The following is a 12,500-nucleotide window of genomic DNA, read 5'->3' on the forward strand; positions in this document are numbered from 1 at the left end:
TAAGGGAGAGAGAGTGACGGAGTAAGAGAGAGAGAGTGACGGAGTAAGAGAGAGAGAGTGACGGAGTAAGAGAGAGAGAGAGAGTGACGGAGTGAGAGAGAGAGAGAGTGACGGAGTAAGAGAGAGAGAGTGACGGAGTAAGAGAGAGAGTGACGGAGTAAGAGAGAGAGTGACGGAGTAAGAGAGAGAGAGTGACAGAGTGAGAGAGAGGGAGTGAGAGAGAGTGACGGAGTAAGAGAGAGTGACGGATTAAGAGAGAGAGAGTGACAGAGTAAGAGAGAGAGAGAGTGACAGAGTGAGAGAGAGAGAGAGAGTGAGAGAGAGAGAAAGAGTGACAGAGTGAGAGAGAGAGAAAGAGTGACAGAGTGAGAGAGAGAGAAAGAGTGACAGAGTGAGAGAGAGAGAAAGAGTGACAGAGTGAGAGAGAGGGAGCGAGAGAGAGTGAGATAGAGTGATGGAGTAAGAGAGAGTGACAGAGTAAGAGAGAGAGAGTGACAGAGTAAGAGAGAGAGAGTGACAGAGTAAGAGGGAGCGAGAGAGAGAGAGAGAGAGAGGGAGCAAGAGGGAGAGAGTGTGTGAGTGTGTGTGTGCGAGTTTGCATATGTTTCTGTGTGTATTTGCATGTGTATGTGTGCGTTTCCATGTGTGCATATTTAGATGTGTGTGTGCGTTTGCATGTGTACCCATTCACGTGTGTGCGCATTTGCATGTGTGTGTGTGTTTCCATGTGTGCGTTTGCATGTGTACCCATTCACATTGCATGTGTGTGTGTGTCAATGTCATTTCGACAGTTACTTTTCAATGCCCACATGCATCAATGGAATTTACATCCTCATCATTTAACATCACTTTTCCCATTGCTCGAGGGGGGGGCGTTTTCGAGCAAAGGGGCTCTCTTGTACCAAAGAGCTCCCTTTCGATAGACAACATGCTGATCCCATAAGTGTCACATGGTGGAAATAAATACAACTACCAAACTTTCAATTTATTATTTCATTTTTTTTTTCATTTCAACTTGTACGTCTGTACTCCTGACTGCATACAACCACATATGTAAAACAACGCCCTTTATGTTTTAACTATTATCTACTGATATTGAAATAAGTAGTATATTGAAAAAAAAAACATATTTCCTAGGGGGTGGCCATTTGTGATTCCAAGGATCAAAAGGGGGCCTTTGGCCAAAATGGATTGAGAACCTATGTTTTAACCCATTACCTCCCATAATTCTATTAACTGGAATTTTTTTTATGAAACTTTGATTTCTAGCATAAAACAACCTTAGAAACACACTGGAATGATCAAAATAACATTTCAAAATAACATTTTAAATAGAAATAAGCGAGATATTGGGTGAAAAATTAGCAAACCTCATTTGAATATCAGAGAAATATACCAAGTAGATATAGCAAAAAGGTTAAATATGTGTAAATATTGACAGATATAGGTGTAGGAGTGGCTGTGTGGTAAGTAGCTTGCTTACCAACCACATGGATCCGGGTTCAGTCCCACTGCATGGCACCTTGGGCAAGTGTCTTCTACTATAGCCTCGGGCCGACCAAAGCCTTGTGAGTGGATTTGGTAGACGGAAACTGAAAGAAGCCCGTCGAATATATGTATATATATATATGTATATATGTATATATATATATATATATGTATGTGTGTGTGTGTGTATGTGTGTGTGTGTGTGTGTGTGTGTGTGTGTGTGTGTGTGTGTGTGTGTGTGTGTGTGTGTGTTTTTTTGTCTGTCCCCTCACCATCGCTTGACAACCGATGCTGGTGTGTTTATGTCCCCGTAACTTAGCAGTTAGGAATAAGAGGTCGATAGAATAAGTACTAGGCTTCCAAAGAATAAGTCCTGGGGTCGACTTGCTCGACTAAAGGCGGTGCTCCAGCATGGCCACAGTCAAATGACTGAAACAATTAAAAGAGTAAAAGAGTAAAGATAATTACGAAATTTGTAATTTTTAAGTGATCTCATATGAGATCACTGGTAGGTAATGGGTTAAACGATTACTCAGAAGTCATTTCGATGTATATATATCTGGTTTTGAAAGTTAAGCTCTACATATAACCTTTGTACAAAGATCTAGTTTCAGTTACAAATTAAGAGAAATTCCACCAGAGAGTCAAATGATCACAATTAGAAACAGTAATAAAATGATAAGAAACTCACCCTTGAGGGCAGAGTTTTTGGCAAGGTCGCAAAATACTTGAAGGCTCAACATGTTAAGCATACAGCCAGCCTGAGAGCCAGGAAGGACCAGATTACAAATAGTTTTGTTGCTCACTGCATAGCTGCATTCTTCTCTCACGTTCTCCACTATGGAGTAATGATCCCAACGAAACACACCTTGAGACTGAAAAATAACAATAATAATAATAATAATCCTTTCTATTATAGGTACATGGCATTTTATTATTATTATAATAATACTTTCTACTATAGGCTCAAGGCCTTTTATTACAATAATAAAAATCCTTTCTGCTAAAGGCACAAGGCCTGAAATTTTGGGGGAGGGGACTAGTCGATTACCTCGACCTCAGTACTCAACTGGTACATATTTCATCGACCCCGAAAGGATAAAAGGCAAAGTCAACCTCAGTGGAATTTGAACCCAGAATGGAAAGACCGACAAAATGCCGCTCAGCATTTTTTGCCCGGTGTGCTAACGATTCTGCCAGTTTGCTGCCTCATCATCATCATTTAACATCCGCTTTCCATGCTAGCATGGGTTGGATGATTTGACTGAGGACTGGTGAAACCAGATGGCTACACCAGGCTCCAATCTGACTTGGCAGAGTTTCTACAGCTGGATGCCCTTCCTAACGCCAACCACTCCGAGAGTGTAGTGGATGCTTTTACATGCCACCGGCATGAGGGCCAGTCACACGGTACTGGCAACAGCCATGCTCAAGCACTGAGAGGGCGCAAACCTCCACCAAGGCAACACCAATGTCCTCTCAGCAATTAGCCAGAGATGATTTTTAAAATGAGAATATCTGAAAGAAACTTGACTACTCTCACAAACGAGAAAACTAAAAATGAACCCGACTGGTCTGAAAAATTAAGTAAAAAAAAAACAGGAAAAATGATCCAGAATCTTTGTCCGGTACCAGATCGATCCCAAAATCTAATCAGTTCATGCCAGTCACAGGGCCAAACATCCCTGAAAGTTTCATCCGAATCCTTCCAGCGGTTCTTGAGATATCTTGTCCACGGCAAAGTCAACTTCGGCAGAATTTGAACTCAGAACGAAATGCCACTAAGCATTTTGCCCAGAGTGCTACCAATTCTGCCAGCTTGCTGCCTTTAATAGTGACAATGATAACAATGGTTTCACATTTGGACACAAGGCCAGCAATTTTGTAAGTCAATTACATCAAAGTTTGCTTTGCAGTGTTACCATTTATTCCCAGTCTTCAACTTAGGCAACACCACATATTTCAGTCAGTAAATATCTAAAATAGAGAGAAAGTAACTTACCGATATAACCAATCTAAGAGGTAGTTTGGCATTGCTCTTATTGGCCAGCCTCACTGGTAAACTCTTACTTGTGCCCCAACTCTGCTTACCAAAATCCAATGACTTTGGTTCAATCTGAAAAATGATTTTGATAATAATAATAATAATTTCTAATATAGGCACAAGGCCTGAAATTTTGTGTAGGGGGATAATCAATTACGTTGATCCCAGTGCTTAACTGGTACTTAATTTATCGACCCCGAAAGGATGAAAAGCAAAGTCAGCCTCAACAGAATTTGAACTCAGAACGTAAGGACAGATGAGATGCCACAAAGCATTTTGCCAGTCATGCCGCCGACAACAACAACAACAGCAACAGCAACAGCAACAGCAACAACAGCAACAGCAACAGCAACAACAGCAACAACAACAACAACAACAACAACAACAACAACAACAACAACAACAACAACAACAACAACAACAACAACAACAACAACAACAACAACAACAACAACAACAACAACAACAACAACAACAACAACAACAACAACAACAACAACAACAACAACAACAACAACAACAACAACAACAACAACAACAACAACAACAACAACAACAACAACAACAACAACAACAACAACAACAACAACAACAACAACAACAACAACAACAACAACAACAACAACAACAACAACAACAACAACAACAACAACAACAACAACAACAACAACAACAACAACAACAACAACAACAACAACAACAACAACAACAACAACAACAACAACAACAACAACAACAACAACAACAACAACAACAACAACAACAACAACAACAACAACAACAACAACAACAACAACAACAACAACAACAACAACAACAACAACAACAACAACAACAACAACAACAACAACAACAACAACAATAATAATAATAGTAGTAGTAGCTTCTAATTTAGGTTCAAGGACTGAAATTTGCATGAGGAGGGAATAGTTAATTAAATCCACTGCAGTCAGTACTTGACTGAGTTCAGATTTGTTTGTACAACCTTTTCACACACGTGCATAAGGCATATGAGACCGGTGCCAGTGACATGTAAAAAGGCATCCAGTAAGTACCCATTCTGGAGAATGGCTGGCATTCAGAAGGATATCCAACTCTCCAGCTTACCAGCTCCAGTTAAACTGTCTAACCGATGCCAGCGTGGAAAATGGATGTTAAATGATGATGACGACGATGATGATGATGATGATAATAATGATGACAATGATGATGACGATGACAATGATGACGATAATAATGACGACAATGATGACAACAATGATGATGATGACAACAACGACAATGATAACGATGACGACAACAATGACGACGACGATGAGAATCATGATGATGACACAGAAGATACATGGATTGTAACCACCATGAAAAACTGGACATGATGGAAGAAGATACATACAGACGCACAAGTAAAATATTTTGTGATTGAAGAAAAAGGAAGAAGACTGTTAAACGAAGCCTTTTTACATCACAAGACTTGGTTGAGAAGTCAATAGCAAAAACCAACTTACATGCAATCTCGGAGAGTCAGCAACAGCCACCAGCTTCACAAAGTGCGCTGAGGGCGCTGCTGTCTCATTCTTATGTTTACTCGATGCGGTTTGTGTGAAGGATTCCACTTTGACTTTAGCGACGTAGGAGCCAGGTTCTTGTGGGAAAAATATTACCTGAAATTGGAAAATATCAAGGAAGAACAGAGTAATTTTAATATAGGTTCCATATTTGGGCACAAAGACAGCAAGTTCAAGGGAGGGGTTAAGTTGATTACACTAATTCCAGTGCTTAACTGATGCTTGTTTTATTGACCCTGAAAGGACAAAAGTCGACCTCAGTGGAATTTGAACTTAGAACTAAACATTTCTGCCCGGTATGCTAATAATTCCGCCAGCTCGTCACCTTCATATAATTTGATAATTATTAAGGCAGCGAGCTGGCAGAATCGGTAGCATGCTGGGCAAAATGTTTAGCAGTATTTAAGTCCTGAGTTCAAACACCACTGAGGTCGACTTTGCCTTTCATCCTTTCGGGGTCAATAAATTAAGTACCAGCTGTGTACTGGGGTTGATCTGATCCTTTTTACTGTAGGCACAAGGCCTCAAATTTTGGGGAGGGGACCAGACGATTAGATCGACCCCAGTGTTTCACTGGTACTAAATTTATCAACCCCCAAAAGGATGAAAGGTAAAGTCGACCTCGGTGGAATTTGAACTCAGAATGTAGCGAAGGGCAAAATACAACTAAGCATTTCGTTCAGCGCACTAACGATTCTACCAGCTCGCCACCTTAACCATTTAGTGTTTAAACCGGCCATATCCGGCCCATATATTCTACATGTTTTATATTCAAACTGGTGATATCTAGCCTCTCACACCTAACCTACATTGTCATTCTAAAAATAAACAATCACATCATTGAAACCTCAAAGCTATCAGATAATGCATGATTAATTCAAAACAATTTGAGTGAAAAAATATTACATTTAACTGAGTAATCAGAACACTAAAGGGTTAATAATAATGATGATGATGATGATATCGCTTACCTCATATTCGTTGACTTCCGTCGGACCTAGTGCAATTTTAGATTTCAAAAGAAATGGGCAGTAATCAGTCGTGCTCATCTCTAGTCCGTTCACTAAGATATGAACCAATTCAATGTTACACTCCACCCAGTAGTTACTCAGGTTTCTTATAGTTATTGAACTCTTCTCAGCAATACCGATACAGCAGTCTGAGAATTTGGCCAGTGAGGACACGTCCAAGACGGATTTGCATGCTGCTAGATTGGGATCTGCTAAAACAGAACTGCAGTTTCCGTTGTGGCCAAGCTGATCTTTAGAAAGTGGCTCGCTAGCAGCCAGGATGGACATGAATGGATTCAACTGAGTTTGTTCGAGGGGTTCCTCAATGATTGTCTTCCAAAGCTTCGATTCGTCATTGCCTTCACCAATGAAGTTCTGCTTTGTTTTGTTAGCATGCTGCACTGAACCGCCCTCATTCGGTGGCCCTTTCAGCTCCCTACTTGGGTGCATAGTATTATCACTGAATTTCTTATTTTCACAATAGGGTCCGACATCAGCCATCGATATTTTGGTGGCTTCTGGTTTCGTTTTAGTGGAAGAGGCAAGGTTTGTTTCAGACTTGAGTGGTTCACCATTGAAGCTTAAATGACGCTGCAAGTTATCTTCACCGGTACCAGTTCCGGATCTCATCGACAGTCTAGATTGAGGAACGTAAGCATTCTTGTTAGTAGCCAAAGCTTTCCCTCTCAGGGAGTCAAGGGAGTTTACACGATGTGGTCGAACAAACTCATCTTGGTGTTGTATGTCACTGCTGACCTGTGGGCGATTAGAGCCAGGTAACGGAGAAGACACATATTTGTAGGTTTTTGATGATACAGTAGGTGCAGAATATACTGTTCTCTGAAGTTTACTGGCAGCATTGGTAGTAGAAATAGAAGTAGCTGACACAGCCGGTCTTTCTCGAGAAGGTATACCACCCAGCATGTCAAGATTAAATACTCCTGTGGAGGGAACAGTTTGTATGGAGTGAGTAGAATCTGCACCGGGAGAAGATCTACTCTGTATGAAGCTAGGAGCAGGTACTTGGGAAGGCACAGTTTGCATGGAGTGAGTAATAGATGTACCTGGAGAAAATACACCTCTGGAGATATTTACAGGTGTCTCGGAAGAGAGTTTGGTTCTCAGATCATGAGTAGCTGTGGATGCTGCTAGTGTCGAAGAATGAGTTGAACTTGACATTGATGAAGCAGTATGTAATATAGAAGTTGGCGCCGACACAGAAGGAACTTTTAGAGTGTCTATAGAACTTGGTGCCAATGACAACGGAATTTTCTGAGTGTCCATAGAACTTGGTGCTGACGAAAATAGAACTTTCCGAGTGTATGTAGAAGTTGGTGCTGACAAAGAGGTAACTTTCCGAGCATCTCTAAGACTTGGTGTCAACGACAACAGAGATTTCTGTGTGCGTCCGGAAATTGGTGCCGATGATAATGGACCATTCCGAGTATGTGAAGAACTCGACTCCAGTAACAATGGGTCCCTCAATGTATCTGCACTTGATAAAGACACAGAAAGTTCTGTAAACGGAGCCTCATCATTGAAACTATGCAAAGCTATTTGGGAGGGGTTCAAACCCTGTGTGGCATCACTGTGAAGCTGTTGTGTGGGGGTGGGTAACTCCAGACCACCAGTGACTCTTGAAGAAGTGTCACTTTGTGATGTCGCTGCTTTGCAGTATTTGGCATCAATCTGATGAGACGGTTCCTTTTTCTGAACACTTTCTCTTGACCGGCACCTGTGGTTAACTTCGGATTCAAATCTAGACGCTATTTCTTTGCAGGGCAAGGACAAGCTCACTCCATTGAGCATATCCGAGATTAAACTGTTGCTAACCAAAGACTGTGAAACCAAGGTGAGATCTGAAAAACCAAAGAGAAGAAAAAAATTATACAAACTTATGAACACACAAACACACTCAGTCTAAACATTCTATCAATGAAGATTTGCTTCTTTGTCAGAAACAAAGCTCCTTAACCCTTTCGTTACCAACCCGGCTAAAACCAGCTCTGGCTCTGTAGTACAAATGTCTTGTTTCCATAAATTTTGAATTAAAATCTTCTACCAAACCTTAGTCACAATTTATGTTCCTAACACTAGCTTAATGATAACGAAGTTATTATCCAAAATTCTTTGTTATATTTAAAGTAATTGAAAGAAGCACAGAGCATCTCAAAATAAATATAGTAACGAAAGGGTTAAAAAGAAAAAAGCTCAAATAATGATATTTATAGGAAGGAGACAAAAGATGGTATTTTATCATTCAAACAGGACTGGCTGGTTTTTATAATCTCCCTATCCAACCCACCACTGAATACAGCTAGAACAGAGCTTATGTAGAACTAAACAACAATAGCCACCATGGGGTAAAGCTGGAAAGCTGTTACAGACTGAACCAACAAAGTATGTGAAACTTAACCCTTTAGTAATTTAAACCAAACTGATCCTGCCCAAATATCTGACATGTTTTTTTATGTCCAAAGTGGCCAGCTTTCGCCTCTCACACTTCACCTACAATGCCATTCCGAAAATAAACAATCACATTGTTTAAATCTGAAAGCTACAAGATAATACAGGATTAATTCAAAGCAATGTAAATAAACAAGAATTGCATTTGACAGAATAATCCGAACGCTAAAGGGTTTATCAAGGTTGTATAGTAAGTTTTGAAGCCATGATTGCATTAAGAATTTCTCCTTGCAATAAGAATTTTATCCACAAACTCACTGTTGTCTTGACAACCATCACTCTGCAATGTGTCGCTATTATTATTATTATTACCCTCCTGTTTCTCATCCGGTATTTGCAACTGTTCACAAAACGATTCTGCTGTAGGATTCTGCTTAGGATTTGCTGCCTCCAGATTCTTATTCTTCTTTGCCGACATGTGCACAGGGTGTTGGACATCTTGCAGCTGCACAGATGCGGTTCTGGTTCCCACATCTGCCAAATTCTCCAAGACAGTTGAAGCAGCGATTGACAAGGATTGGTTGTACAGAAACTGTAAGAGAGAAACACAGGGAGCCGTCAAATATATAACTGGTTTCTAATTTTGACACAAGGCCAGCAATTTCAGGGGAGCGGGTAAGACAATTACATTGATCCCAGGGCTCAAAAGGTACTTATTTTATTGACACTGAAAGGATGAAGGACAAAGTCGAGCTCCATGGGATTTGAACTCAAAACATAAAGACGGACAAGATGCCACTAAGCATTTTACCCGACATGCTAACAGTTAAATAAGCCAGCTAGTCAAACATTAAATCAATATATTTCTTTCGAAAATTAAATAAGTTGAATAAATTGAATAGGCATAGGAGTGGCTGTGTGGTAAGTAGCTTGCTTACCAACCACATGGTTCCGGGTTCAGTCCCACTGCGTGGCACCTTGGGCAAGTGTCTTCTCCTATAGCCTCGGGCCGACCAAAGCCTTGTGAGTGGATTTGGTAGACGGAAACTGAAAGAAGCCTGTCGTATATATGTATATATATATATATATGTATGTGCATGTGTTTGTCCCCCCACCTCCCATAACATCGCTTGACAACCGATGCTGGTGTGTTTACGTCTCCGTAATTTAGCGTTTCGGCAAAAGAGACCGATAGAATAAGTACTAGGCTTACAAAGAATAAGTCCTGGGGTTGATTTGCTCGACTAAAAGCAGTGCTCCAGCATGGCCACAGTCAAATGACTGAAACAAGTAAAAGAGTAAAAAGAGTAAAGAATAAAGTTCTTGAGAAACTTACAGAATTTGGCAGAGTTTCAGAGCCTATTCTCATATAGGTGCCAACGGACATCCGGTCTTTTTCTCCTTGGTTAACAAAGCTGAGATGACTACAGTAACTCCAGTCAGTCAAATCAGTAGCCAGGGGTACTTCTAAGCATTTATCCTGGAAACAAATGAAGAGGAATTTAAGGATTTTCGAGAGACACAGACAGATAGTCAGACATACAGAAAGTGGGGGAGGTGAACATGAGTTCATGTCAGTCAGGGATTCACAAAAACAATGATATTAAATAGCAAGACTCATGGAAATTCTTTGTTTTATAAATGTTCTTATTTCTATTTTGATGCATAAAGTTATAGATCTATGTAACATTGTTTCATTCTGCTAAAGATTTCAGTCACGTTTTTATATCATTAAAAGACATTGGAAAGTGTAACGCTCAAACGCAAGTAGTAACAAGCAGAATAAAGTGCCAATCACTTAGAGTGGAGGGAAGTTGTGGAAGAGGAAGACCCAGGAGAACATGGGACGTAGTAATGAAGGGCAATCTCAAAACGCTGGACTTTACAAAGGAGATGACAGCAGACTGCAATATGGGTTACATTGCTGCACAAGAGAAGATCCATCCACCACAACAGAGTGCGAGTGCAAGAGAGTGCGAGTGAGGGAGAGAGAGAGAGTGCGAGTGAGTGAGAGAGAGAGCGCGAGTGGGAGAGAGAGAGAGAGAGAGAGAGCGCGAGTGGGAGAGAGAGAGAGAGAGAGAGAGCGCGAGTGGGAGAGAGAGAGAGAGAGAGAGAGCGCGAGTGGGAGAGAGAGAGAGAGAGAGCGCGAGTGGGAGAGAGAGAGAGAGAGAGAGAGCGCGAGTGGGAGAGAGAGAGAGAGAGAGAGAGAGAGCGCGAGTGGGAGAGAGAGAGAGAGCGCGAGTGGGAGAGAGTGCGAGTGGGAGAGAGTGCGAGTGGGAGAGAGTGCGAGTGGGAGAGAGTGCGAGTGGGAGAGAGTGCGAGTGGGAGAGAGTGCGAGTGGAAGAGAGTGCGAGTGGAAGAGAGTGCGAGTGGTTATACATTTTATGAGTAAATCCTTTAAAAAGGAAAACAGTGAATTTATGCAAAATTCGTTAAAAGATTTTCTTACGTAATTGGAGCAATCATTTCTTCCATTGAATTCTGCTTCGTCTGCATCTAATTTAGAAGTGCCGGAATCTAGAGAAAAGTAATTAACAACAATGCAGCATTATCTCACAGCTTTGAGTTTTCTGTGGGGATGAGGTGAACCGGATGAAAAGGGTCAGTGATATCAATGGCTGAAGGACCCTACTGGAAGAGGAGAAGTGAGGGAGGTCACAATTGCCCCAAAGCAAAAAAGGCTCATGCTGGTCCTACTTCTACCCACACGACCTCCCTCACTCCTCCTCTTCCAGTAGGGGTCCTCAGTCATTAACGTCACTGACCCTTTTCTCTCAGCTATCAGAAGAGGAAGGGTGAGGGAGGTGATCTTTGGGATCAAGGAGGTACATGGAGATGAGGTGAACCAGGAGAAAAGGGTTAGTGATGTGTGATGGCTGAGGGACCCTAACCAGAAGGGGATGAATGAGGGAAGTCACGTGGATGGAAGTAAGACCAGAGTGGGCTTCTTTGCTTCGGGGTGGCCATGGCAGGCAGACACATATGGATGTACAAGCTAGGGAGGGAATTTGCCATTAGGTTCTGGCAATAGGTTAAGCAGGAAGGGCACTTTTGGGATGTGACCCAGTTGAATAGTCAACACTGCAAGGAAACCACACTTTGCTCCACATACCAGATTTCTCAATGATGTAATTGTATATTTTTAGAATGACATAGTGTAATAGGTGTGAATGCCGAACCTGGTCAGTTTGAGCATAAATCAGGTAGAATATTTGGACCCCATATAGCCAGTTTAAATACTAAAAGGTTAAAATAAACAGTGGCACCGATTCTATCAATTGTCCCTTTCCCCTAAATTTCTGGTCCTGTGAAATCAATGAACAGGCCCATTCCAAAGTGAAAGCCATAAATACCAGCTATAGACTGGGAACTGTTTGATTGATTACAATCACGTGACTATGTAAAACATGATATAATATACACCCTCATATATACATACATACACAGCGACAGGCATTTTATACCAACTGAATATGAAGAATATGTTGCAAGTGAGATATCAAACATCTTAGTCGCACAAGATTATCCCATAGACATACACTCTCGGAGTGGTTGGCATTAGGAAGGGTATCCAGCTGTAGAAACTCTGCCAAATCAGACTGGAGCCTGGTGTAGCCACCTGGTCCACTAGTCCTCAGCCAAATCGTCCAACCCATGCTAGCATGGAAAGCGGACGTTAAACGATGATGATGATACACATGCAGACAAAAGCACTTAGAGAGCGAAACAAAAATAAAAACCTTACCAAAGGCAAAATCCTCTGATGCAGACCCAAAACCTGAACCTTTCATGTTCCCCACAAAGTCATCAAAATCTGCACGGTAAGCAAGGTCAGTTTCAAAAGGTTCGTCCAAGAAGGTCTCGACATTCAAAGGCTCCGGGTTCTCAGCAGCTGTAAACAATAATAAAAAAAAAAAAAAAGGGGGCTGTCAGTGAATTGATTTAGTGTTTTAACTAGTTCCAGCAGTGGTTTCCGAAGTGGGT

General features: G+C 41.3%; 1 protein-coding gene across 2 annotated transcripts in view; it reads right to left on the minus strand.

The window, feature by feature from the left end:
- LOC106878833 (uncharacterized) overlaps positions 1-12,500 on the minus strand; it is a 53,254-nt gene that overhangs the window by 27,912 nt on the left and 12,842 nt on the right. Inside the window, exons 10-17 of one of the 2 annotated variants that reach the window (XM_089341343.1) lie at positions 12,262-12,408; positions 10,966-11,033; positions 9,853-9,996; positions 8,835-9,108; positions 6,072-7,969; positions 5,041-5,196; positions 3,491-3,604; positions 2,180-2,363 (exon numbers count right to left, since the gene is read on the minus strand). In XM_089341343.1, the coding sequence (XP_089197469.1) occupies positions 2,180-2,363; positions 3,491-3,604; positions 5,041-5,196; positions 6,072-7,969; positions 8,835-9,108; positions 9,853-9,996; positions 10,966-11,033; positions 12,262-12,408 (2,985 nt within the window). The remainder of the gene's footprint in view (positions 1-2,179; positions 2,364-3,490; positions 3,605-5,040; positions 5,197-6,071; positions 7,970-8,834; positions 9,109-9,852; positions 9,997-10,965; positions 11,034-12,261; positions 12,409-12,500) is intronic. The other variant, XM_089341344.1, reaches the window with a different exon arrangement.

Source organism: Octopus bimaculoides, chromosome 24, assembly GCF_046866305.1.
Source record: "Octopus bimaculoides isolate indiv1 chromosome 24, ASM4686630v1, whole genome shotgun sequence".
Taxonomy (NCBI): domain Eukaryota; kingdom Metazoa; phylum Mollusca; class Cephalopoda; order Octopoda; family Octopodidae; genus Octopus; species Octopus bimaculoides.